Raw genomic sequence first — 27,270 nt, forward strand, 5'->3', positions numbered from 1 at the left:
GCACTCATTAACAGCTTTCATTTGATATCCATATTGTATGAACACATACTAGGGGTGCCCGGGTCCACGTTTTGGCCTATATCTCGAGACCCTAGTCACCAATATGTATCCTGGTCCACTTCCCGGAAGAAAAATTATCCGAAATTTTATTCTAGATATAACGCTACCTACATACCTACATAGCAAATCGAGCCATATATACGATAGTTTAGAATAAATCGGTCCCTGGTCCACTTCCCGGAAAAAAAACTTTTCACAAACACTCTCCGGGTTCCTACTAAGTTATCCTGAAAATTTTAATAAAATCGGCGTGGTGGTTTCGGAGTCCATAAGCCTCATACAAACATACATACATACATACATACATACATCCTATTTTATATATATATAGATGAAACAGCATTCAAAAATACATACAACCATCTCGGACTGCGACTGAGAATATGGAATGGATAAGAATGAAACGAACTAGAGAGAAGATAAACGAGGGAAGGAGAAAGAGATAAAGTAAGATGAAGAGATAGAATAAATGGAGCGGGGAAAAGAGAGAGAGAGGGTGCGAGTGAGAAGGGATGGAAAAGACGGAGAGAGAATTAAGCGCAGAGAGAGGAGTGAATAAAAGGATAAATAAAAGGGGAGAAGGTCCATGCAGAAGCATGGACCAGAAAAGTTCTTCCAACGTTTTACGTACCTCTGCGCGTTGGCGACGGCGAGTACCGAAGAAAATTGAATGATGAGCTATACACAGACATCAACATAGTCCAGCGAATTAAAACGCAGCGACATCGCTGGCTAAGCTTTATGATACGAATGAAAGATGATGCTCCGGCTAAGAAAGTATTTATATCGGAACTTGCCTATGGAAGCAAAGGATGCCCCCACTCCGCTAGAAGAACCAGGTGGAGAACGAGTTAAACTACTTTGGTGTGACCAATTGACGCCAGTTAACCCAGCGAGAAAGCGACTGAAACGCCTTGTTGGATGGCCATAATCGTTTAAACGATTAAGCACCAATTAAATAAGTAAGTAAGTCATTTTATCTTTATTTTGAATATACGAGTACTTAAATCGTAAACAGGACGATGCAACAGGTAAAAAGTCGCGAATATATTGACAAGGTGTTGTATATTACATATAGTGTAAACACAGGTATATACATACATTAGTAACTCGATTCTTGCGCGTAAGGGAAACCATGCTCGCTACAAATTTCGAGGTTGCCGCAAGTACCAAGTGTTTTTTCGTATGAAATAAAAGGCAATTTTATGAAAGAATTTGTTCGGAAAATAAGTTTATTATTCGTTCATATACATAATATATAAAGACTAACATGCTTTATGTGGAACTAAAAAAAATTAAAATTTTTGTTTGTTTTGTGCAAGTTCGCTTGTTCAGTATTACGCTGCTTCTAAGTCTCTGGAGCGTCATAATATCGTCTAAAGATGCGTTATTTTGATCAGCCCATTCTAAGCAAATCTAGTCTCTTCCGACTTAGCTTTCTTAAAATGTCAGCTTTTTGTTTTATTGTAAGCAACGTAGATTTTTCCGCTGCTATTATGAGACCTCAGCACTCAATAAAACGCCAGTTAAAACTGATTCAAATGTCCCAAAATACACGTGCGAAAGAGGATTAGTCTATCACAGCAATTAATTTGTTCCAAAAAAAATTGAAACAGGTCTTTGTTCAAACAAACTATTTGAATTCCCGTCATATCCAACAAGGATTTTCGCCTGTGCAGCGCTTATAGAAACTTTCGAGAAATGTGCAAGAACACCAAAATTGCCGTATTACACCTTATTTATGTGAACACTTCGCTAAAACAATGGATTTATAAATACAGTTACAAAAAATTGTTACTCACTATTGTTGTTTTGGCCTAAAAATTAGACCACTAAGATAAGAGGAATGTTACAGTTATGGATTGTAATTTAGAATATATGAATTCGGCTCGATCGGATTAGCACCTTCTGGTTCTAGGCCGACTCCTGTTATATCCCCTGACATATTTTAGTAAATAATAACTTGAGACCATTAGTAATACATCATGAATTAACTGCCAAGAGCTTATGGGAGATCTTCTGATCAAGTTTGTATGATATATTAGAAGATCATATGTTCTACTTCCGACACTCAATGTCAAATCAACAGAGCAGATGGAAAGAACAATGGGTTTTTAGAGATCGAAACACATTTAAAAGTATTACGACCACTTCCAAGTGTGACTGTAAAACTTTTCATCAAACCCGAAACCCATTTAATTGCGCAAAGTTCCTACAGTTGAACTATATAATGGATAACACCTCTCCCACTTATGTCCGGTTTTTCGATAAAAGCTTCAACTGCAGTTGAAGTTGAGGTCAATTTACTTTAGACGCATTATTGAATTTTACTACTCATCGCAGTTTAAGTTTTTAATTTTATTCGATGCCTAAAGTAATATAAGCTCGCACTGATCCTGTGTATCTCTTTTGTATTGGCATTAGGTTGCACTGATATGCTGAAAAAAAACAGTCTGTAATGGCTTTCGTAGCAAAGCATTTGTTTCTCTACTCCTACTTTTCCAAAGCGGGTAAACATTTTACCCTCTTCTGACCGTTGAAAATACATCCCTACCCTTTCAGATAGCGTACATTTTCTATCTCTTTTTATTTACTTCACCTGGTGTTTCCACCATGGTCGCAAGTATCGAGTGCAAATTTTTTGGATGTCGCAAGTACTGAGTATGTAGTGGAAAAATATTCTATATTGCAAGAATCGATGTGTACAAGTACCGAGTATGTTCACGAATCGAGTTACTACTGTATTTATATTTTCTTGTGCAATACGAAAGAGGCTTATTTTATATACATAAGCACATGGCCACAAATTTTCAAAGGTACATAGCAAAACAGTTTTGAAAAAGGCATATTATACAAAGGCATAAACATATAATACACGAACAGGTGACGTAAACATTAAAATACATAGAAAGCAAAGATGTGTATACAATAGTACATATGCACACAAACCCATACACACACAAATATATAAAGTCAATATTTAATGGAACGGATATCGGTAAAAGTCAAGAAGGCTGAATAAAGCAAATAAAATCGCACGATATAAGGCTAAGGCGAGCATAAAAATACGAAAAAGAGCAGAAAGAGCAAAAAGTTTAAAAAATATCGATTACCGACTCAGGATGCTAGGTGAAATAAAAGAAGAGAACAATGAAAAAAGAGGCACCGGTCAAATGTGTGCTACATAAAACGGAAACACACCAACACAAACGCACATTCGCTTAAAACAAGGCCAACAAACACGGCAGTGCAACAAATTAAGGCAAAACTGTTTTGTGTAACTTATCGATTTTTTTGGCAAGCTTACTTGTCAACACATTCACAGTAATATGTCAAAATAAAAAGAAATTATGTAAAAGGTATGCACGGATGTTACGTTAATTCCACGAGGACAGTCTTTTATAAATTTTGAAATTTTTTTATTACCACTTGCCTTTAAGCCTATTTATTTGCACAGCGGGAGAGGTCAAGGACAGCATGCTCGCAATTACAATTTTCCAGTAAAGAGAAAACAACTCACCTTAACTCACTTCATGCATATGTATATATGTAGGTGCATTAGGGTGGTCAAATAAACGACCTTTTTACAGTCTGACCACAATAAAGCTGCGAAAAATGGCCTACTATGTCATATTTAAATTTTGGTCCGGTTTAGGGTGGGCTAAAGCTAATATTTATAATATATATAGGCCAGCATACGAAAAATCAAATAACTCTTAAACCAATAATGTCAGAGTAAAGACCCTTGGCAGGCGGATGCACAACATCGATATTAGCCGTGTTTTTTTTTACACGCGTATACGTTTTCGTTTTCGCGTAAAAAGAAAACGCTTATCCTCGCTTAGATAAAGCTTAGGAGACCCATCTAGCGGCAGCGGTTAAATAACTAGCTACAGCACAGGGTGTACCGAAAAGCGGAGACACAACCCTCTGATGGCCATAGTGTATAACATTTAGCTGAATCAGTTGCGATGAATTGTGGACTCGCACCATTTTAAGAGGTGAAACAAGACACATATTTCAGTTGAATCTGAGTACAATGAGTATTGAAATTAAGTAGAACTAATTTTATGCGCGGCAATTTCAGAAGAGTAGATAAAGTTTGACGCTTAGCAGTCCATATAAAGTTTAAGCGTAAACGTCCATAGATGTAAAAAAAATTGTAACAGCTGAGGAATTTGGAAAATGAATGTGGCACCTCCCACAGTTTTTAAACTGCATACCTCCTGTGCCGATTACTTCAACGTCAATATTTTTAATATCAACGTTTTAACGAAAATTTGGATCTATTAGAAAAAGGGGTTTGGCACCACCCATACAAATTCAAATTTTTTTATGGAAAGGTCCCGGATTACGGATACGACTGTGGCACACATTTAAATCTGCATAAAAGGGAACATGATCAGCGGACTAAATGAATATAACAATGTTTGGATAGCACTTCCAGAATGTTTTGTTCCATAAAAATTTTAAAGACCTTAAACATTTCAGCACTTATATATGACCATATACATATAATGTGGTTTGGGCACGACAAGAGATAGAAAAAATTTTAAATGCTTGTGAAAGCATGCAAAACATAGCGATGCTTGTAGATTTACGAAATCTGAAATATCTTTTTAAAACGTTGGATTTAAGTTAAGATACGGCTTTGGATGCAACAATTTTTTCTCAATGAATAAGATTATATGACATTGAACATGTTATCAAAGGAATTGGATTGGGCGACTTTTCGATATTTGTTTCTTCAAAACATTTAAGTTTCAGCACATCGTTAATCGAAATATTAAAATGAATACTTTAACATATAATGTAGTTTTTATTCAGATACATCTTTTAAATACAAACATTCAAAGTCATAAAAGAGATAGAAAGAAGTCATTTGTGAGCTCATTTATGACTCCGATATGAATGCTACTATTTCGAAACAATGGTTGTGATTTAAGATGTATACTAGTTATCGCACAATCGCACTCAAGCCCAAATGTTGTTCAACGCCATTGCGAACGAACGCAAATAACTGATAGATTAATTAGAGTTTAACCCTGACAGATGGGCCGCTTTAGCTCAGCTTAAACTTCTGTTATAGCAGACTTAAAAACTGCAGAATAAGTGTAAGCGTAGTTTAACTGACAAACTGAGCTAGACTTGTACTGAAAAACCGGATCTAATTATGATATCGCCTACTATAATATTGTCGATTTTGGGTATTAGAAAACAAAAACTCAAATTTAAATTTTTTGAGTCTTCATAGAGCAATCTTAACATTGATCCCCCGTCCCCAATTGTGACCAAACTTTATATGTGATATTTTTTTACCCAAATACTACCATCTAAAGCGATGAGACTGGAAAAATCGTTTATTTGTTTTATAAGAACGACCCTAATGTACATATTTATCAACTGCAACGCATTGACGTCCTCTCGCGTTGTATGATGATTTAAGGTTGCCACAAAAATATGAATGAAATTGCAGCTGTTACCATGGCCACAAACACATTTGGCTGTTTCACCAACTTCACATCCGTACATTTGTAAATGCATAGACGACAGCTGGCGAGCACCCAGGTAGAAGGCAAATCCGAAATTCAAGGGCAACAACAACGCCATTGGAATAAATGTGAGGCGGTGTGAGTGGTTGCAAGGCAATAAGGAATTAGGTCAGAGAATTGTCACATATTGCATCAGAGGCAGTGTAGATATTTGTATGTTCGTGTATATGATCCAGCCGCGAAGGGGGGTTTCGTCAGTTCGTATTTAAGTACTATTTTATGTATCTAGGTAGTAAATATCTGCTCTAAAAAACTTGTTTGCAGCACCCGCTTTATTTGGGCACAAAAATTGTTAATAAGAAAAGAACCAGACACCTTTCTGACAAGGTTCGATATCATAGTCAAGCGTATCACGATGTACGAAGTAAAAAAAAAGTTGAAAATGTGCTTCTTGTTTGAGCACTTACCTTATGAAGAGTTAAAATTATATAAAAAAAATGTTGGCACCCTGTATATGCAGCGATACTGGGAGTTTATATATGTTTTCTATATAAAATTTTGGCGGCCACCGTGATGTGATGGTAGCGTGCTCCGCCTACCACACCGTATGCCCTGGGTTCACACCCCGGGCAAAGCAACATCAAAATTTTAGAAATAAGGTTTTTCAGTTAGAAGAAAATTTGTCTAAGCGGGGTCGCCCCCCGGCAGTGTTTGGCAAGCGCTCCGGATTTATTTCTGCCATGAAAAGTTCTCAGTGACAACTCATCTGCCTTGCAGATGCCGTGCGGAGTCGGCATAAAACATGTAGGTCCCGTCCGACCGCACATTGAAAGAGAAGCTCGGCCTTAGATCTCTTCGGAGGTTATCGTGCCTTACATTTATTTTTTATTTATATAAATTTTAGATATACAATTCTGCACTGCGGTATATGTATACTGACACACGATTCATATCTGAATATATTCTTAATATTCTCTTCTTGATATATGACTCGAATATGGGGTGTTGGAGGAGAAAGTGATTTGTTTGAACGAGTTGTGCCTTAAGTGAATAACTTTAGAAAAATGCATCACTTATTTAAATCAATAATCAAATAGATAAATTTTAATGAAAAAACTAGTTTCGCTGTTTCTGTAGGGTTATGGAGAACAATTTTACATTTTTATAATTTGAAATTTCCACATAGTAAGTATTCGAACCTACACCCGAACATTTTTAACTTTTTTTAATGATATTGTGACGAAAATTAGCAACACTAAGGGATACTATCATCTCTAAGCCGATGCTAAGCAGTGAATTGTATGCACATCAATAGATCAATCATTATGTCTACACATATGTACGTACACACAGCGGAGAAGAGACGCACAAACACATCCAGATATCTTATCTGATATGCTCCCAAAAATATGCAATTATAATTGTGGAAGTGTCGCTCACAATATGAGAAGCTATACACGTGCATCTGTAGTTATAATTTTATAGCAATAACTAAGTAAATTCTGGAAGAGCCTAGAAGTATGCAAACGAGAAATCACAGAGGATAAAAGGCCGCAACAGTAGAGGCAAGACAATCAGTTTGAGTTAAGTTTAAGAGTTTAGTTTCATTCCGTGAAAAGTTCAATGATTTCGAGGAAAAAACAAAACAATTATTACCTGGTGTAGGTTATACAGAAATCGTAAAACGTACTCGTCGTAGAAAAAACAACCTAATGACGGAAATGCTCCAGAAGTAGAATTTTCGCCTCGCGATGATTTTATGACAAAATGTTTCCTCGAAATCATCGACAATCTTCACAGTGAAATCAAACGACATTCTAAAGTGTATACGAAAGTTTCAGAGAAATTTGTATTTCTCATCAACCTTTCTCTAAGTGATGGAGACCTCCGCGAAGCTATAAATAACTTGGTTCGTTTTTATTCCAGAGATTTGGAAGAATTTTTCATTGAAATGAAAAATTACAAAGTTACGTGAACTCCAGATACACCGATGCACAAAAAACTAATAGTCATTTGTATAAGATTCTAATGGAAGTTCAATTAGCCGATGTATTTCCTAACACAGAAATAGCTCTTCGGATTTTTTTTAAATTAATGATCACAAATTGTTTTTCCGAACGACCTTCTTGCAACTAAAAAGAATCAAAGCTGCTGAAAGAGCTACAACGCGACAAGAGCGACTCGAGATGTTAGGTATACTTTGCATTGAGTCAGATTTATTGAACAAAATCGATTTTGATGAATTTGCCGAAAACAAATGTAGAAAACGACATGTTTAAAATGTAGATAGCAATTTTATTGATATTATTACATTGTGATAATAAAATTTTTATGAAAGATATAAGTTTGTATTTTTTAATCGAAAAAAGAAGGGAACGGACGTGAAAAAAGGGCCCCCAAAATGATGGTTACGTAGGGCCCCGTTGAGGGTTAATTCGGCCCTGCGAAATCGAAAAGTAATTTCATATCGGTTTCTAATCCTGTTTAGTCAAAGAGTTTTTATTTGTTAAGAGCCGTCACTCGATACTTTGGCAAATTACTCGTTGTTTTCTCAAGGTAGTCGCTGGTTTTTTTCTCAGATATATTTATAAAAATGACTTCTATATATTTTTGTGTCATATTTGGGTTTATTTTAGTCATTGCATTAAAATAATTGAGAAATTATCTTTCCAAAAATCGCATTTATGCTAAACTTGCCAAATCTTTCCTGAGAAAGCATTCAGTGTGAATTGGTTGCTTTGTTGTTGTCAAAGTATCGAGTGACTTTAGTGTGCTATAACATTTCCCATGACTATATGAGTTTGTGTATTTGTATAATGTAAAAGACAGGAGGCCAAAAAGTCAAAGGTTGAAGAAAACTACAACATAAGCAATTGTAAAAAAAATAGGAACAACAATGAAACACGAAAACGTCTACGGAAGCTAAAACCAATAACAGCAAAATAGCACTAATACTTGCATGAAAATGCTTAGTGTTAAGAATAACAACTAAATAAACCGAAAAAGAAAGTAAAATAAACAAATGCCTACATACATCAGCGTTACCATTTTATAGATGATTTCCCAAATGTGGGCAATTTTGAACTTTTGTGCGTAAATTTTGGACAACGCTATAGTTTGGGGAATTAGTGGGGAATTTCGTTTAGCAATAACCTATGGATGATTTGAAACGGCATTTTAATTTTTTTTAAACAAATCTTGCAATATTACAATTATGTTCTTTTATGAAGTCAATAACATGGCTCTCTATCAATGCAATTTGTTAATTTGTAATTAAATCAATAATTGAGGGATGTGTGGAGTCGAGTTACACCGTTTTTCCATAAATCAACTGAATAAAAAGAGCACGATTAAATACACATACCATATTCATCTCAGAAAATAATAGTGATATTTAACAAAGATATTAGCTTCATTTATGGAAAAACGGTATAACTCTCTAATAAAATTTTGCAGTAGTGAAGCATCGAAATGGTATGAAAATATATTCAATGTCGTAGACCAGAAAGAACTGAAAAATAAAAGAATTGAAGTGGTTTCAAAAACGACTAAGCAGACAGAGAACTCCATTGTTAAAAAATAGAAAAAGTTTAAAAATGATAAAAGCAGTAAAAAAAAAAATGCTAAAAATAACAAACGGAAATAACAAATAGTTCTAAGCACATCTAAATAATAGAATATAATGTATTTAACAATGGTTATTAATGTATCTACTATTTTTTTTAATAAAGCACCTCAATAAAAATATTTAATATTCGATCTATGGAATAACGGTATAACTAAAAAAAAAAAACGAAGAAATCATCCATTTTCTAATAAAATTATGTATATATAAAATTTGTTACTTTTTCTTATCAAAGAATCATACTATCTGAAATCCTACCAAGTACGATTATTATAAATTTATTTTTACCTGCATTGGAAAGTTTTTTTTCACTTTTCTCAAAAGGTTGATTCTTGAGTTATTCCACACATCCCCTCAATTGGGAGTATTTTATAAAAAAAAATAGCAAAAACCTATTGTGATGATACAAAAATCTGCAAAACAGATGTCTTTTGTTTACACATTTGGTATACAAAGTTATGACTAAGGAGATATGGTATGGCACCAATAATCGAATCTATCGATTTTCATACTCAAAATCTCAAATGAAAGCTTTAAACTTTCCGAGGGATTTATAAACTAAGCCCCTTATATATAATATATGGAAATTCCCTTTTGTAGGATTGCGAATCAATGTCCTTAGTGTAACTTGCATTACTAAATTGGGAGGACATAACACGTTAACCCTTTCGCTACGTAGGGACACTGGTATCCCACAGCATGTTTACTTGACCCTGAAAATTGCAATTTTCATAAGAAACTCAACGAAAAAGTCTCAGTCAGCAGCTCACAAGAATTTCAGTTTATCGTTATTGGAAAGCGTCTGAACAGTTTGTACCGTGTTTGGTTTGATGACTAATTTGTAAACGTCCGCTTATACTGTATTCAATTTACGCGTAATTTTCATAAAATATTGTGCATATACATTTCTAATAGGTGTTGATTTTTCTAAAACAAAAGATTACCCCAACACTGCTAAGTGGAAAAATATATTTTATAACTGTTTTGTTAAAAATATGCAGAAAAAAATGGAGTTTTGAGACGTATGTAACCCAGCAGGATTCTAAAAAGGGGGCATATTGTATGTCCCTGCTTTTAGTCTTTGCCCCACCATAAACTGCAAATCGCGCGAGTATAAGTGCATTAACTCAAGAAAAATGAAAAATAGAACTGGGGAAGAGTTTCCGTGCCCTGATATCATGAAGACGTGCCGCAAAATAACAGGTGGGTAGGACTTGGCAGATCAAACGACAGAATTGCATAATATAATCAAGCAAGTGGGGCGGCCGCCGTGGTGTGGTGGTAGCGTGCTCCGACTACTACCCCGTAGATGCTAGATTAATAAACAAGATTTTTCATTTGAAACTCAGTTCAACAAAAGTTTTTCTTAAGCGGGATCGCCTGCCGGCAATGATTTGGAAAACACTTCGAGTTTATTTCTGCCATGAAAAGCTTCTCAATGAAAACTCATCTGCCGTTCGGAGTCGGCGTAAAACATGTACGGGACCTATGTACGTCCGACAATTTATAGGAAAAATAGAAAAGAGTACGACGCAGATTGGAAGGGAAGCTCGGCCTCAATCTCGTTAGAGGCACATATATCGCGCATTGCATTTACTTTTTCAATCACGCAAATTGTTCATCATAACAAAATTTTAGCTACTGTTAACACTTGGGTTATATATTCGGTGTATAGGTACAAACATTGCTTCTTGCCAGTGCTGTAGAAATAGCTGAGTCGCTAATCGAAAAGGGAAAGGAATTTACTATTTATAAACGATCCCGTTGACCTATAAGGTCGTTGTATAGTTACAAAGTCAATGAGAAAAGTAGGGAATCATTTACACATAAAGCTGTAAAAAATACGTTGTTGGACTCCATGCACAAATCGAAAAGTCGAGAAAAGCCCAAAATTATTCACCAGGTTTGTCATTTTCCATTCTTAACGCAATATTTTGTTTCACCATTTCATAAGATAAATAAAATTTTATATAATTTATTACTTCCGAACAAGTTTTATACTACCTGCGTGTAGTTTGTAGCCTGTTAGGACAAATATGTCCCATTCTGAAATACCTCTGGGACATATATGTTCAACCTTAAAATATCGCTATGTTACATATTGTGGCGAATGTTGACATCACTAAGCTATTAGTAAATAATCAGCAACAACACAAACATGAAGCCGCCACTCTTATGTATATGTAACATTAAGGCAAGCTACACTCGTGTACATGAATACATCAATCATTTATACACATACATAGACGGCGACGAGGAGATAACTCACAAACACATGTAATCATCAGCCGAAGTAGTGGCTCACATATACACACGCATATGGCTATAAACTACAAGTAGGCATGTAGTCAGATAAATAATTACCAAGCTGGAGATACAAGAGTTCTAGAAGGTGAAACGTCTAGACCTTTGGAGAAATATGCGAACAAAGCAACGGTGAGTATAAAAGCAGCGCAAGCTGAACAATCAGTATGCAGTTTGGTTTAAACACGCTATCAGTGGCGAAGTGAAGTATAATTGTACTACTCGCAAAGTAAGCTAATAAAGACCATTTTGCAATACAGTATTGGAGTGATGGGCATCCAAAAGGTAAAAAATAAAGTTTGTGCAAATCATCTGCCGTATCGAAAGGGTTAAAGTGACGACACAAATTTATCAACCTTATTTTGGCTATCACTAGGCTACAAAAATGTTAATTTCAATTTTGAGGAATATTCGAGGTATTTTATAAATTATTGTGGGGAGTTTTGTATACATTTGAACTTGGTTTTTGAGTCATTAAGGGAATTTGAAACGGCAACGCTGACCTACATATGTACATATAAAGTTAAATAAAAACCTGCTAAAAAAAAGTACATTAAGAAAATATTTATTTTAAGGTGTTGACTTACCTGCGACAGATCCGAGTCATCGCGGAGTTTTTCTAAGATGCTAGCGTTAACGCGCCAAGGCAATATAGTCAAGCAGAGGCAGGCAAGCAACACAGCCTGCAGCGTGCACCTGCGGAACCCCGATGGCATTTTCACACTTATTGTTTTTTTTTTTTATTTATTGTTCTGTTTACTAGACAGTTTTCTAGTAAAATTACACTACTGCACAAAGGTAAGTATACTTGTGTGTGTAATTTGTTGTGGCCTACAATTATAAAGTTGATGAAAGCGCGACGTCGTCGTATTTGATTAATGTTGGTACATAAATGTCAGCAAGTTGGCGAGTATTTGATATGCAACCAAAAAAAAGGTCAAACGATTTATTACATTTATGTCTTTTGTACACAATTGATTAATTTGATAAAATGTTCTAAGCATACATGAATATATACATGCATTTGTATGTATATAGGTTTAGTTTAAGATGTCATAAATTTTCTTCGTTGTTTGCAATTTGCCTGTAACACATTTTTTATTTTATCATTGCATAATGCATTTTGTTCAAAAATACCAAAAATTTACATTCACACATTCATACACACTCACAAAATTCAAGAGGGGTGTTGCATTGAATTTCGCCAATTGCCAATTGCCAATAACCGCTAAAATTGTGTACTGATTTTTGCAATCATCGATTGATGGCGCAGCTTACATAAGCGCATGCAAAATACCGTACAGTGGTTTGCAACCAAGCAAACGTGTATGCAAAATTATTGATGCAAATAACTTTTTGTAAATTGTAAGATTCTGAATAAGTTTAGTATGTGGAGAAGTACAAATGTACTTTGAAGATGCTTTTAAGCCTTGGCGGAAAAAATATCGGTAGAATATTTTCCTTGCCAAATTTCTATTCTCTATGTTAAACAATTGTACATATATCCCGTGTTGCACTTGTTATGCATCATAGTAAAAGTGTTTCTTTTCAATTTTTATAAACAAAAGTTTATTTGTCTTAAAGCTGCGTTCTTTTTTTTAAGAATGGAGAATCGATTTTTTTTTTATATTTAGAATTGTTTGATTTTTTTAGCCGTCGAAATTTTGGTAATCTGACAGTAACAGTAGGTACAGTTTCATATTTATTGATAGAAACGGGTATAAACTGCAATTATGGTAACGAGCCCAACCCGTGCGCATCTTGCGCAACCAATATAAAAGTCTCCTATCAAATATCAACGGAAATCAGCTGTTCTATTAACTTACAGCTTGCGCTGCCATTTACCGTATAATAGCAATTGCCGTCACTCAATTCAAACTTACAGCTTGCACTGTCATCTAGCGCACAACACAGCGTGCGCTGTCGCCTAGCGTACAATAGCAACTGCCGGTAATGCAGTGCAAACATTCACAATAGTGCCATAGTACAAATAGATTTCTTTTTGTGGTCACAAACGTCTATTTTTAACAAATCATTTTAATAAAATATAGCTAAACAAAAGCACTACGGCAAAAATTGCCCAAAGCTCGCTAATAGCCCGAATGTCCATCTTTACAACCAAAACTTGATTTATAGAAAATATATAGAGGAAAAGTTTCTTCTAATTGAAAAACCCTATTTCTAAAATTTTTATATTGCTTTGCCCGGGGTGTGAACCCAGGGTTTCGGTGTGGTAGGCGGAGCACGCTACCACCACACCACGGTGGCCGCCATATACATATGTAAATATGTGCATACATATAGTACACAGCATACATAAATACAAAGTAGAGAGCGCAGTAAGCGTAAAATTCTCTTTGAAATTTGTTCATGTATTGACAGTTGATCGCCGTTGAAATGACCTGTAAGATCAGTTGTGTTAACAGAAAAATCAGTTAGATTGATTAGGAATCTGTCAATTTTAAAAAAATTTGTTAACTTAAGAGCGACAATTTCTCTTCTGTTGAAATGACTTAACTAATTTGTTCGCTTGACAGAGAACTCGGTCGAATTAAACATAATTCGACCAATTTCACCGAATCTCCGTTAAATCAAGAACAACAGAACCGATTTGTTGATTTTACTAGCACCATTTCTTTCAGTGTATATATTTCTTGGTACCCAAGGCCGGTTTCACTACCAAACAAAAATTAAAAAACACACAGAATGTATAATATTTCAGTATTGAATACACTAATAATCCCACTCCGATGGGAGGACGAAGTGAAGAACCATGTGGTACCCCAGCTCTGTCTATATTTTATCCGATACTAGTACCGTTTTTATTCTGTTACAAAAGGGAAGCGGGTTTTACTAAATTTGTGTAGCCTACATATTTAAGATACTAGTAAAGTTGGCATAGTCATAGTACTTATTATTAAGAAATCATGAGCTTAACACCGACTTATAATAATTGAATATTCAATTATTATGTTTTTCTAAGAGAAACTGAAAAGATGCAAAGAAATATTTACTGGCATATTGCGATGGTACCATTTCGAAAACCGCCACGTAATCATCATCAGGCATTTTCGTAATGTTTTCAAAGGTTTCACCGAGATTCGAACCGCGAATCACACGGTGAAACTGCAGTTGCCTTAACACTAACACAGGCGGTTTTCGAATATTCAATTATTATAAGCCGGTGTTAAACTCACGAATTCTTAATAATAAGTATAAATTAAACACACCATTAAAACAAACAAATAGTCATAGTACCTTAGTCATAACCATTTTTTTTTTCTTAACCTTATCTATTGGCATCGGTGCCTTAAACAAAAAAATCGTCCCGAAACCTAAAAAGATATGATAATTTCATAAAAAAGAAGAAAATGTAAAAAATTAATAACAAGTTGCACAACTAATACGTCATTTATTCAAAACATATCAAAAAAATTAGTAAATTCACCACCTCTAATATTTATAAGTTATGGATATGGCGAAAAACCAGAATCCAATTGGTGGGATATGACATAATTACGGCTAGGGCGTTGTGGTGAGGTACCATTAACCAATTATATTGATTTCCGTAAGGTTGGTTGAATCAGTTGTTTAGTATGGATATGGATATGGCAAGTTTTCCAAGGTCTTAAGGTATACCAATTAAACCCATTAAACATTAAACAACTTTTCAGACTTCCGAGAAAATCATAGTTCCCAAGCTTATATCCAATAATATTCGCTCAATATTTTCCAACCTCCTTGTTCTCAAGTTAATAACCAGTATTTTTCCTTCAAACCGCTTGAGTTTCAAGTACATCTTTTAAGAACAAATATTTCATGTTTGGGAAAGGACACTTGCGTAGTGCGTAGTATCCACGCCAAACGAAAAGTGGAAAGTCCATATAAAAAACCCTCAAGAAAAATTTCGTTTGTCAAGTAGTAATCACCTGCCAAGAACACTCATACGCTTTCTTCTACCTTTTTCTAAAGCCTTTTTAGCAGTCAAGCACTTTTTTCGCCAAGTAATATATATGCGCCTCATTATTTATTGTGCTAAGACCCTGTAAGAACACAGTCGGTTAAGTACCACGATTAACAGTGACTGCACTTATTACTTTTTTGAGTGGAATTTGCAATTCTACTTAAGCGAGAGTGTTCTTTATTATGTGAATTCTCTTTAACTTCAGTGAATTTTTAGTTCCAATTTGTTAATTTTAACAATATTTCTTCTGGGGCATTGCTGTATCTGTCTTGCAGAAAAGTGAAGCTGCTTCATAGAGAACAGAAAGATTAAGGATATATGAAAACAACTTGGCTACTACTATTTGTCACAAATGAAATGTATGCGAAATTTTTCTTGAGCGTTTTCTTAGGATGCGGTAGTATGTAAGAAAAACAACAACAAAAAGTTGAGCGAGTTAAGTTTTATAGAAAAAAGTATAAGTCAATATATACGTGACGTTATATGACTGATTTTATTTTCATAAAAATACTGCAGAGTATTCAAATTTTATTTTTGGGTCCAATTATGGAATAACGATTAGGAACTATCGCTTTCTCAACTTGAGAAGCACAATTTTTTTGCATATAAAAATACCGTTTTTGTTGAGAACCATATGATTCTCAAGTTGTGATGCACGCTAGTTCTAAACTTGAGCTCTAATGTGGCTGAAGCCTAAATGTTCACCGGAACACTTTTCTGAATATTGCAAAAAAAAAAACTTTTGGGCCGTTATCACCATCTCCAGATTTAAGATGAAGGATAGCAATCTATCAGATACCTTCATTTGAAACTTTTGTTTTCACAACACAATATCGGTTAGATCAATAATTGTGAATATTTTGTAGAACAAATCGCAAAATACGGTGCGGATCAAAAATTTTTAGAAGATTTCAGTTCGATTAATGATAAAGTTATTTAACAGAAAAAGGGGTTTCCGGTTAAAAGCGGTCACGTCCGTGTAAGAAATACATCCAAGTTACACTATGACTAACCACTGTGCGGTGGTGTCTCAAACAGTGGGTGGGGACATGTCTTGGTGGTCTTAAATTGCTCAAAACGGAAGCGATAAACAACACGAGTCATCGTAACTATGGTTACGGGCGGTAGCACTTTACTATTGCCTGCTGTATTGTAGTATGGTTCAATGATTGTGTTCACAAGGGTGCTGACAAATTTCTTATCTTTCAAACACTGACATTTATAAAATTATACAAGCAAGTGATGCGAATAAAAAGCGATTGAAAATTTACAAAGAGCGAAAAACGCTAAGAGTATGAGTATGTAAAGTATGAAAATAAGAAAATGTGTATAAAACTTTACGAAAAAGCAACCCAAAATAGCCATCCGAAAATCAAACATGATGACAACAACCATGCCGATGAAATCAATCGCCAAGGGACTCAATATAGTTGGTATCAAAATATTATTATCTCATACTCTCCAGGCATGCATGCAGCAATTTCATGATATTAACTTTTTTGTCCCTTTTTCATTCTGCCACACATACGTGCCCACATACTTCATTTCCTGACTTTTATATTAACTGTTGTTAAGTGGAAAGCGCAGAGGAGGGTGGTTATATTGTTATATTTGGGATATTCCCTTTTCCTGATTTAGTAGCGCCCTTCAAAACCAGCGCACCCATCTCTTCTTTAACCTTTTATTCAAGGACTTCATTTCTTTTCCTTTTACATTCTATAATTACAACGTTATGTCACTAACGTCAGTAGCAGATATCCTTGTATGTCCACACATACACTCACACAAGGTTATGTTCACGTGGTAGATTCACATAACATACTACAGTTTTGCACATGCATGTTTATGAGGGAGGAGGCAAGCACACACGAGAAGTTCCGGCTGCACAAGAGTTTCTCCCAGTCCTATTTCGTGAAGTGGTTCGCTAATTTGCTTAAATTGTATAAAAGTTTTTTTGTTGAGAATTTGGAAAAAAGGAAAAGTATTTTTGTTAAACGTTACACCACCACAGCCACGCCACGACCGCCTCTATTCCCATCATGATGAAGGCTAACAAAATAATTACGCAATTGTTGTTGTATGGTTTACAAGTAATTATTATTTTTTTCTTCTTGAAGTTTTCCACCCGCTGCATTACGAGCCAAAGCCTCTTGTGGCTGCTTCTGTTGTATTCATTATTATTTATGTTATATGCTTTTTTACATGTGTGCAAACATATGGGGTATTCCATCCCATTTCGACCAATTTTGAACCCGACCCATTTAGAATTAGCTGAAAGTTTTTCTTCTTTTTCTAGCTTACGAAAGACGTTTTTCAGAATTTTTTCAAATTTTTTCATCCAACTCAAAAAAAGTTATGAATTTTTAAAAAACACCGTTTTTGCTTTCAAAATGCTACAACATTTTGAAAAATTTACCGTTTGGGTTTTTTTTTTTTAATTTGTTTTTAAATGTGCTTTTCGGAAAAAATACAAACAAATTTTTAAAGTTTTTTTTTTTAATTTTTCAGTTTTTCGAGATTTTTCGAATTTCGCCATATTTTTTTTCTCATAAAAAACTTCAATCAATTCTGCAATCATCCCCACTAATCTCGGAGTGGACCGATTTTTTTTTATATTTTTTTTTTATTTAATTGAAAAAAATTTTCAAAAATAAAATATTTTTTTTTTTTAATTTTATTTATATAACAAAAAAATGTAATAAAATGATTTTTAAGTATTGTTTTCTTTATATATAATGGTAATCTACGATTAAAATAACCAGGATTAATGACTGACACAGTAAACATGTAAGTTTTACCATAATATATAAAGAAACGAATACTTAAAAATCATTTTCTTACATTTTTTTGTTATATAAATAAAATTAATAAAAACAATTTTTATTTTTGGAAATTTTTTTTTCAATTAAATAAAAAAAAAATCGGCCAACTCCGGGATTAGTGGGGATGATTGCAGAATTGATTGAAGTTTTTTATGAGAAAAAAAATGGCGAAATTCGAAAAATCTCGAAAAACTGGAAAATTAAAATTATTTTTTCCGAAAAGTACATTTAAAAACAAATTTAAAAAAAAAAGAGATCCCAAACGGTTAATTTTTGAAAATGTTATAGCATTTTGAAAACAAAAACGGTGTTTTTTTAAAAATTCATAACTTTTTTTGAGTGGATGAAAAAATTCTGAAAAACGTCTTTCGTAAGCTAGAAAAAGAAGAAAAACTTTCAGCCAATTCTAAAGGGGTCGGGTTCAAAATTGGTCGAAATGGGGTGGAATACCCCATATATATTAAACTTGCAGTCTATAATTATGTGTCGCATACCTGCATACATACATATTTATGTATTTACAATTGCAGACACAAAAATGGAAGCACGACATATTGGGCGCTTTCAGAAAACATGCATAAATGTTGAGCAGTCGCTTAGTGATAACTTTCTGAACGTTCCGTTGAGTATGTACGATCCATTCAGCGGTTGGCAATTCTTAAAAATTTTAAAGTGATGGTTATGAATAAAATGTTTCCTTTTAATATTATCGTGAAGTGCAGAAATAATTTAAGAAGTCCTTTTCCTTTAAATTTAAGGATAGTTATTTCGTTTGGCTCAACTCGCCGTTCAGAGAACAAATTTGCCATCAATAAACTGACGGAAACATGTTTGCAACGTATCAACAAAAATAGTGTTCGCTGAAAGCCCGCCTGTTTTCGATATACTTTTTTTTATAACACTGTACAACACTCGGGACTTATAAAGATAGATAACGCGGAATTGTCACATAATAGTAAAGAGTCCCTTGAGTCGCTTTACGACACATTTCCCACCGAAAGAACCAGCAGACAGTACTTACACTTCGATCACGGAGCGGGTCGGGCCAGGCTTGGCGACCAGTGCCAAGATCGAATGGGCGGTGAATACTTTCTCTAAGTTTAAGTTGACGAGCCCATATGGTATATTGTTTGCCATGCTACAAATTTCGAGTAAAGCCATCGTGGAATTGAATAAAATAATATTCAATCAGTACATATCACTGAATCATGTAAGATCGGCAGTATGTATTACAAGGACTGCAGACCTATTAGCTTAACATCTTTTCTGCTCAAAACCTTTGGGAGGCTGATAGATGTGTACATAAAGTCCAATGTGAATGAAAAACTGCTCTCCGTACACCAAAGGCAAGTCGGTAGATACGGCACTGCACCCGCAGGGCGGGGTATTATCACCAGTCCTTTGGAAGCTGCCATCAACAAACTGCTCAGCCGGTTCGATCAGGGACCCGTCAAGTTTACGGCGTATGCAGTTGACGTTGCAACTATCACAAGTGGAAAATGTCTTCCAACAATTTGCTCTTTGATGGATCGGTCGTTTCGGGATATATGTACATACCTGGTCATCTAATATTGGGTAGATGGCCAACTCGGGGAAGATGGGTATGGTCTTGTTTATGAAGAAGTACAAGATATTAAATTGGACCAGACCTTAGCTAGGAGGGCTGACCCTGCAGGATAAACTTTGCACAAAATATCTAGGAATCATCTAGATAGTAAGTTGTCGTGGAAGCTCACGTGGAGGAAAGAGTGGAGAAGGCCGCGACGGCAATTTATGCATATAAAAGAATGCTGGGGTGTATGTGGGATTTATCGCCCTCTATATCTCATTGGATATTTACATCCATTGTAAAGCCTATCCTTTAATATGGACAGATTCACAAAAAACAAACTACCTCAAAAAATTAGAGTGGGTATGCAGGCTATCAATGCTTAGCATTACGGCAGCTCTGAAAACAATCCCGACGGATGCACTGTATACCGCTCTGCTTATTACACCAGTAGATCTAGTTGCAAAGAACATAGCATAGCACAGAGGCTCAGTGCCTCGAGGCAGCTTGAGTGCAGATCATATATCCGTAGTCCTATAGCGTCATCAATTAGAGGACGAACAGTCACCTGATTCCGTATCTGCGCTTCGTGGGGACTCTTGAGCCACAATGGAGGTGGATGGTTGACGGAAGGGTCCCCAAATATCGGACGATAAGGATGGTTTCAAAGTGATTGAAGGACTAGGATCTGCGGATCCGAAACTAAAAAGATCCTACAACCTGCCAGATTACTGTAGCATTTTTCAGGTGGAAGAAATACTGGAAAAAAATAGATTATACTGCAGGTCCATCAACTTTAATATTGACAGCCAAGCAGCAATTTAGGTAATAATCTCGCATAGCACGGCATCTAAAATTGTGTTAGAGTGCAAGCAATCCCTGGAAAGAATCGGGATAGGGTGAAGCATACATATACATATGTACATATATTGGGTCGCGGAAAAGGAAAGGGTTTCTGGGTTATTCGAATCAGCAATAAATTAAAATTTTTTAGTTGCTTGTTTTTTTTTTTTTGTTTTTTTAACATACAATTGTCTTAAAAACACGTTGTAAATATAATAATATATATATACAACATGCATATTTTACTGAAAAATTTGCGAGTTTAATTTCGGCTTTAAATTTTTGTAACACTAGTGCTGCTCACTGGTATATTTTTTTATCAAAAACGAAAAACAAAAGATTTTTTGAGCTAAATTTCTTTCTAGTTGGATGAGAAATTTAGGGCCTCATTCTCTATTATGAAACGCACGTTCGTTTCGCCTCAGAGACGAATCGCTAGTGTATTTGCACTATGTTGAACGATGGTAACATATCATATATATATAAGGCTTTTGCCTTCCTGTTTGACATAAAGTAAAAAACGTAAAGGCCGAACGAAAATAATAAAGAATACCATTGCTAGACGAAATCGTTTGGAGGCGAATCGTTCGTTTGAGCTATCGTTCGCAATATAGAATGAAGCCCTTAGTTCTCAATACTTAAATTCGTTTTTGGAGTAAAAACAATTTCAAGCGACAATATCTAAACAACGAAATGATTGTCATATTTTTCATATTAATACATTTTTTTTATACATTTCATTAAAAATTTGTTTCTTTAAATTTTTGAAATTTTATAAATTAAAATTTCTTTAAAAAAATTTTTTTGAAGCAATCACATATACAGTAAATATTTATTCTATTAATATTTAGATTTTTTTTTAAATATTTTACAAAATTTTTTTTTTTCCACATTTCAAAAAAGAAATTAAATATATCGGTTTATTTAATTTTTTTATTGATAATTAGAGAGAATTTGTATAAACCAAATTGAGCCAGTCTCGCTAATTACATACAAAAAATTTTTTTATGTATTCGTTAATAATATTTTGTCGTTAGGTTTTAGTTATTATTATTATTTTTTTTTTTTTGGTAAACAATATTTTAACTCAAATATTAGAAAGCATCTGAAGAATTTAACTTATTTTAACTTTTTAACTTATACAAAATTTGAAATTTTAAAAATTATATAAATTTATTCATGAAAGCGTGTGTGTAACCTGAGCTTCTTAGGCCCACTTTCAGAGCGGCAAATTAACTTTTAACTCAGAGTTAACCTGACATGAGGGGTTAAACTTGTACATATTTTACAATTTTTTTAAACTAACTCTGGGCTAAAAATTTAATTTTCCCAGAACGGAAAGTGGGCCTTAACGTGTTAGTTGGTTTATGTGTACTTTGTTTTTATAAAGTAGTGGCTATTCGTCCAAGAAAATTTTGTTTACTCGGATGTAACGGACCTAAATAGTTGGGGTATTATATCTTGGTATAAACGGTCGATTGAGTTGTTGAATAAGTATGATTTGGATGTGTTAAGACGGAGGAGACGCAGGACGATAACTGTAGGTCAGCATGTTTAAGGTATTGGTGGGATGTCTAAACCAATATCATGTTTCTTTTTATAACTATTTTGACTTTCTAGGCCACCGGTCCAGAGTAAGTGGATACACAACTGCAAGTAGCTTCCCCTACGAAAGTCTGGTCGAAGGTTTTAAATCACTCATTTTCATTGTGCCGAAGTATCATGAAATAAAACAGCAAAAAGAAATTAAAAAAAAAAAACAAAAAAAAAATTCGGAAATTTTTTTATTGAATTTTCCGTCTGAATAAGAACAGCTTTCATAAAATTATCGAATTTCAATTTGAAAGCACAAAACAAAACACTATCATTAACTCAGTAGTAAATGATTGGCTAGACCTTAAGTTTTTCGATCGAACATTTAATTTAATTTTATTTTTTTCTTATTTTTTAATTATAACCTAAATTTTTTAAGTTTAAAAATTTATTTAATGCATTATTCAATTTATTATTTGAAAATAGAAATTTCGTTAATTTCAGTACAAAATTTTGCGAACAAATAGTCATAAAAACGAATATAATTAATAAACTTTGAATAAAATATAAATTTCATTAAATTCAAAAATCTTTGTTCTGTTTTTGTGTTTGTCACTGTAAATTAATGCTTAAATAGTAGCAAGTGTTTTTATAATTGCGCTTGCTGCAGTTGTCTTAGCTTATGGGTATTTGAATAAAAAATATGTTTTTTAAATTCCTCAAATATTCACGTTCATTTGCCACGCAACAACAAAGCTTTGTACACAACGACTTTTCCATGTTGAAGCTGCGTTTGGAAACTTGGCACTCGTTGAAATTTTCTTTATCTATTTTGGCTAGCTTTAAAATTTCTTAGTTTTTTTCACAAGCTTTAGTTTGAAGCTTTGTTAGGTAGACGCAAGTTTATTTGTTTGTGTTTTTTTTTTTTTTTTTTTTTTTTTTTTGAAGCAGCTGCACTTTGTAGTTTCTCACAAAACCATAAGTCTCAGCAGTTGAAGCCCTACACACGCACACATCAACACAGACACATGCCCAAACATTCAAAATTTTAAATCAATAACAGAGTAAATTAACGGAGTCATACTCGCTTGCACTTAAGTATGTATGTGTGTGTGGTAAGTGGCACCTTCAAAGGTAAAATTGGCGCAGTCGGAACAATGCAGACCCATTTTTTTTTGGAGTTTTCCAATTATTCGGCACACAAACAGACTGACTCAGTGACTAACACACTATGCAAAACACAAACATACGCACACATACACGAACATATTTTGCAATGCAGTATATAATATATACTAATACACTAACACTTTGATGTTGCACACCCTCAAGTCGAGGCTAAAGCTAAACCTGTACCACAACAACAACTAAACAAAAAACACACGGAACAAGTTTTTATTGGCAGTTAAAGTGAGTTTCCAAAACACAACAATGGCAGCGAATACGACACGCCAAGCACAACGGTTCAACAAGAACTGACTGAGACCATTTGATGAAAAGTTGACGACGAGCTCACTATAATACTATATACAATACTATGGATGGTTTGTACTCGTAGTATCCATCGTTTAACGAATATATTTTATAGTATTTTTTAGAATTGAATAACAAATGCCCAAGTACGATGACGCGCGCATACTCACAATTGACTATAGCAACCAGCAAGAGCCATGAGCAAGAGCAAAACCAAGAGCAAGCGCTAAGGCAAGACCAACATCAACAGTACTAACAACAATAGGTTGTCCACCGGTGGCAACAGCAAGTGGTGTGGTTGTTTGGTAAGCAGAGCACCAGTGGCAACGCATGGCTAAAGCAACATCAATGGCTATGTGCAAAACCGCTTGGCCATGTGTCAGTATCTCTGAGAATCGATATTATACGTTGATGTATGCGTGTGATAGTAAGTTATTATATCCCAGTATAATTTCAAATGATGCAAAAAGCAGTTTTAAAGCAATATAAAGTACATAGTTTATTTCTATCTATGTTAGGTTAAGTTAATGTGGCCGCTTCCGCTGCTCAAGCGGAGAATCATGTAGGCCATTGTGGCTCATGGCACGAAGGAGCCCGTGTTTCGTTTCCGTAGAAATTGGTTTATACACCCAAACTAACCAGTGCGATTGCCTAATGTAGCGGAGAATGTCCTCTATGTTTGCGCATTCTAGCTCCGTAAGGCGCCTGAAGGAGTGTCTGTGGAGACATCGGTACCTGGTCTTCAAACGGGCGCGGCAATGGCATAAATAATGCTCTACACTTTCTATCTCCTCCTCGTCCCTGAAGTTGCACCAGAAGTCATTTGTTTGCAGACACATATGAGCACAATGGGCGCCCAAAAGATCCGCTAATGTGCTAATTGTGAGGCGATTTTAAAGTATGACCGATTGCTGTTCGATCGGTTTTCGTCCAGTCTAGGCCACATTTGCCTTCACATCCTTCATGCTGGTTATATGACCCATCTCGCTTGGATGGCAGCCAGTGCTTGCAAGTATTTATAGGAGGATTCACCCAGCCAGCAGAGGTGTAAGCTGGTGCATTGCCTCAACAGCGCAGTTTCCGGACATATTACTCTCGCCGATCTGAAATTTTCGGTAAAGTAGGTCAGTAATTTTTTCTTTGCGATAACTGGAGCCATTTAAAAAATTCCAGGAGAAGAAGCCATGTAAATTTCCATCCGAAATTTTTATGTTGAACACCTCTTCCTTCTTTATCTTGAACCACCGCAACTGTAGCTGTTGTATATCATAGTCTATACATAAGGTTTATCCTGCATAGTAGGTTGGTTGAACGTTGATTTCATTAACTACCAATGATAGAGCTTTTCATATTCATCATTAATTGGCACTTAATGGACTATGCATTTTTGTCCTTTAAGTAGCACGTCACGTCAGCTATCCCGCTTCGCTATAACTGACAAGTTGGAGGCGCCAAGGGAGATCAAATATCCTGCCACTTGCCTCTCCCAACTTAGTGGAGGTATTCGTATATATTCGATCGTGTAACATGAGCTACCCAGCAAAGCCTTTGGGCTTCTATTCATTGAAATATTTTCATATCTGCGTAGTACTCATACAGCTCAACTCGACTTCGTTGACTCGTTGTTTGGATTTGAATGTTGCCTATTCAGCAAAGCGTTATTGTCTTTGCAAGGACCTCAAGTTTATACATAGCAGCATACAAGCAACTCCGTTTCGCGCTGTCAAAAGCTGCTTTGAAGCTGACAAAAGAAATGATGCGTGTTGATTCTCTTATATTGAGGATTTTCCATGAGTAGTACCTTTACCAGATTTGAATCAGCACTGATAAGGACCAATCAGCTTGTGTAGGATTCAGTTTTGCGCACTGTGTGCTAGATAGAACCTTATACACGATATTAAATAGGCTGATTTGTGGAATTGCTTTCCTGGTGGGCAGAGCACACTTAGTCCCAATCTGTAGACACGCGCTCGTCTGGCCATATTTTGTGTAAGACTTCATCCTTGCTATTTGCTAACTTATCAACTCCCTGTTTGAACAGCACGATGGGTAGTTTGTCAGTACCCAGCGTTTTGTTATCCTCAGATGGGATATTGCCGTTTGCACTTGGTCGAAGTCATAAGGTGGAACGAGTATACCGTCTTCTCCCTCGCCATCTATTAATTAGGAAAACGCTCACTGCACAACTTAAGCACACTCTCGACTTACCAGGTCCCAATTATCATTCCGATAGACGGGTCTGAACAACTTATAAAATTTGAGACCGACCGGTGTTTGACACACAAAAAGAACAAGTATTCCTAATCTTAGGTCGGTTTACCTAGTATATCGGAAGGATTCGATTGCATATTGGGGAAAGGTAAAAGATATACAACTTGGAAATATGTTAGTCAAAATTTGAAAATAGTTATAAATATTAGAATGAATTATTTCGATTTTTTCTTCGTATAAACTCTACTGGGAGATGCTTGCCTCAGTTGAACTTATAAGGAGACTTGTGGAATTGGTAAAATAATATTGAGAGAGCCAAACATAAAATAATAGGGGGAGACATTGCAACGTTAACCAATATATACATATACACATACATACATACATATACTACGTAAGCTGCTGCACTTGATCATGATTCATGATACTAGATGTTATAGCGATTTGTATACCTTGTTGTGCTTTGAACGCAAGCTGTTATAACTTTGATTTGCCGGTATTTTAGTCTATTCGGAAGATCATGTTCTGTAATTGATAATCCACGATGAACCTCACTTAAATTAGTTTTCAGTTCATTTACTGGCGTTATTAGTTTTCAGTTCATTTACCGGCGTTATTAGAAAATTTTATTACAAAGCGCACCAGCCACTTCTTTTTTTGCACCTGGCGCTTAAATAATTCCCCGCCTGGTTCTATGGAGTGGGACAACTCTCTTCCGCTTTCATGGGTGAGGTGCGATAAGAATACCTTCTGATTTTATATAGCTTATCATTATATTTATTTAATACTCGCCGTCGTCAATTCTGCAGAACTTTTCTCCCGAATATTCCCATATCCGTTTCATGAGTTGTTGTCAGTGTCCACAGTTTTGCACAATATATCAGGATAGATACGATATGTGACATGAAGAACTTGATTTATGTTAAGCGAACTTAATTTGAACTGCCTACTCAGTACAAAGCAAGACATGCCAGTATGGTTAATCCTTCGGTTTTCTTGATTTTCTCGGCTGGCTTTGTTTTTTATGTTAATGTTGGTTCCCGTGAACGTGAACTCTTTCCCAACAAAAATTCGATACCCGAATCGCACTTTTCTGTGTACCCATTCCACAATATTGAATGGAAATATTTTCTTGTCACATCCATCGCATCGCTCGGATAATTGTGAAATCACTTTTTTTCTTCACCCGAGCAGAAGAACCGTAAGCAATATGATAAAATCCAGCGCATAAGAACACAGTCGTTTGACCTTGATGAACATAAGCAGGAGCTCAACCTCATAAATCATGAGTCGGTACAATCTGATGCCGATAAATTCCCAGCAAACTCCGTGCTCACATTCCAATATTGGGAACTCTCCCCAGGGAGACACGAGTCCTCTGGCACAACTTCGAT

At 35.2% G+C, this 27,270-nt stretch overlaps 1 protein-coding gene across 10 annotated transcripts in view; it reads right to left on the bottom strand.

Moving 5' to 3' along the window:
- Window positions 1-23,665, bottom strand: part of Fas1 (fasciclin 1) — a 153,102-nt gene extending 129,437 nt beyond the window's left edge. For 3 of the 10 annotated variants that reach the window (XM_067762418.1, XM_067762417.1, XM_067762415.1), the window contains exons 1-2: window positions 23,501-23,664; window positions 12,069-12,565 (exon numbers count right to left, since the gene is read on the bottom strand). In XM_067762418.1, the coding sequence (XP_067618519.1) occupies window positions 12,069-12,197 (129 nt within the window). In that variant the 5' untranslated portion in view covers window positions 12,198-12,565; window positions 23,501-23,664. Of the gene's footprint in view, window positions 1-12,068; window positions 12,566-23,488 lie in introns of all 10 variants that reach the window. The other 7 variants (XM_067762416.1, XM_067762409.1, XM_067762414.1 and 4 more) reach the window with 6 other exon arrangements.
- Between the last annotated feature and the right edge of the window lie 3,605 nt (window positions 23,666-27,270).

This window comes from Eurosta solidaginis, chromosome 1 (assembly GCF_040869045.1).
Source record: "Eurosta solidaginis isolate ZX-2024a chromosome 1, ASM4086904v1, whole genome shotgun sequence".
Taxonomy (NCBI): Eukaryota; Metazoa; Arthropoda; class Insecta; order Diptera; family Tephritidae; genus Eurosta; species Eurosta solidaginis.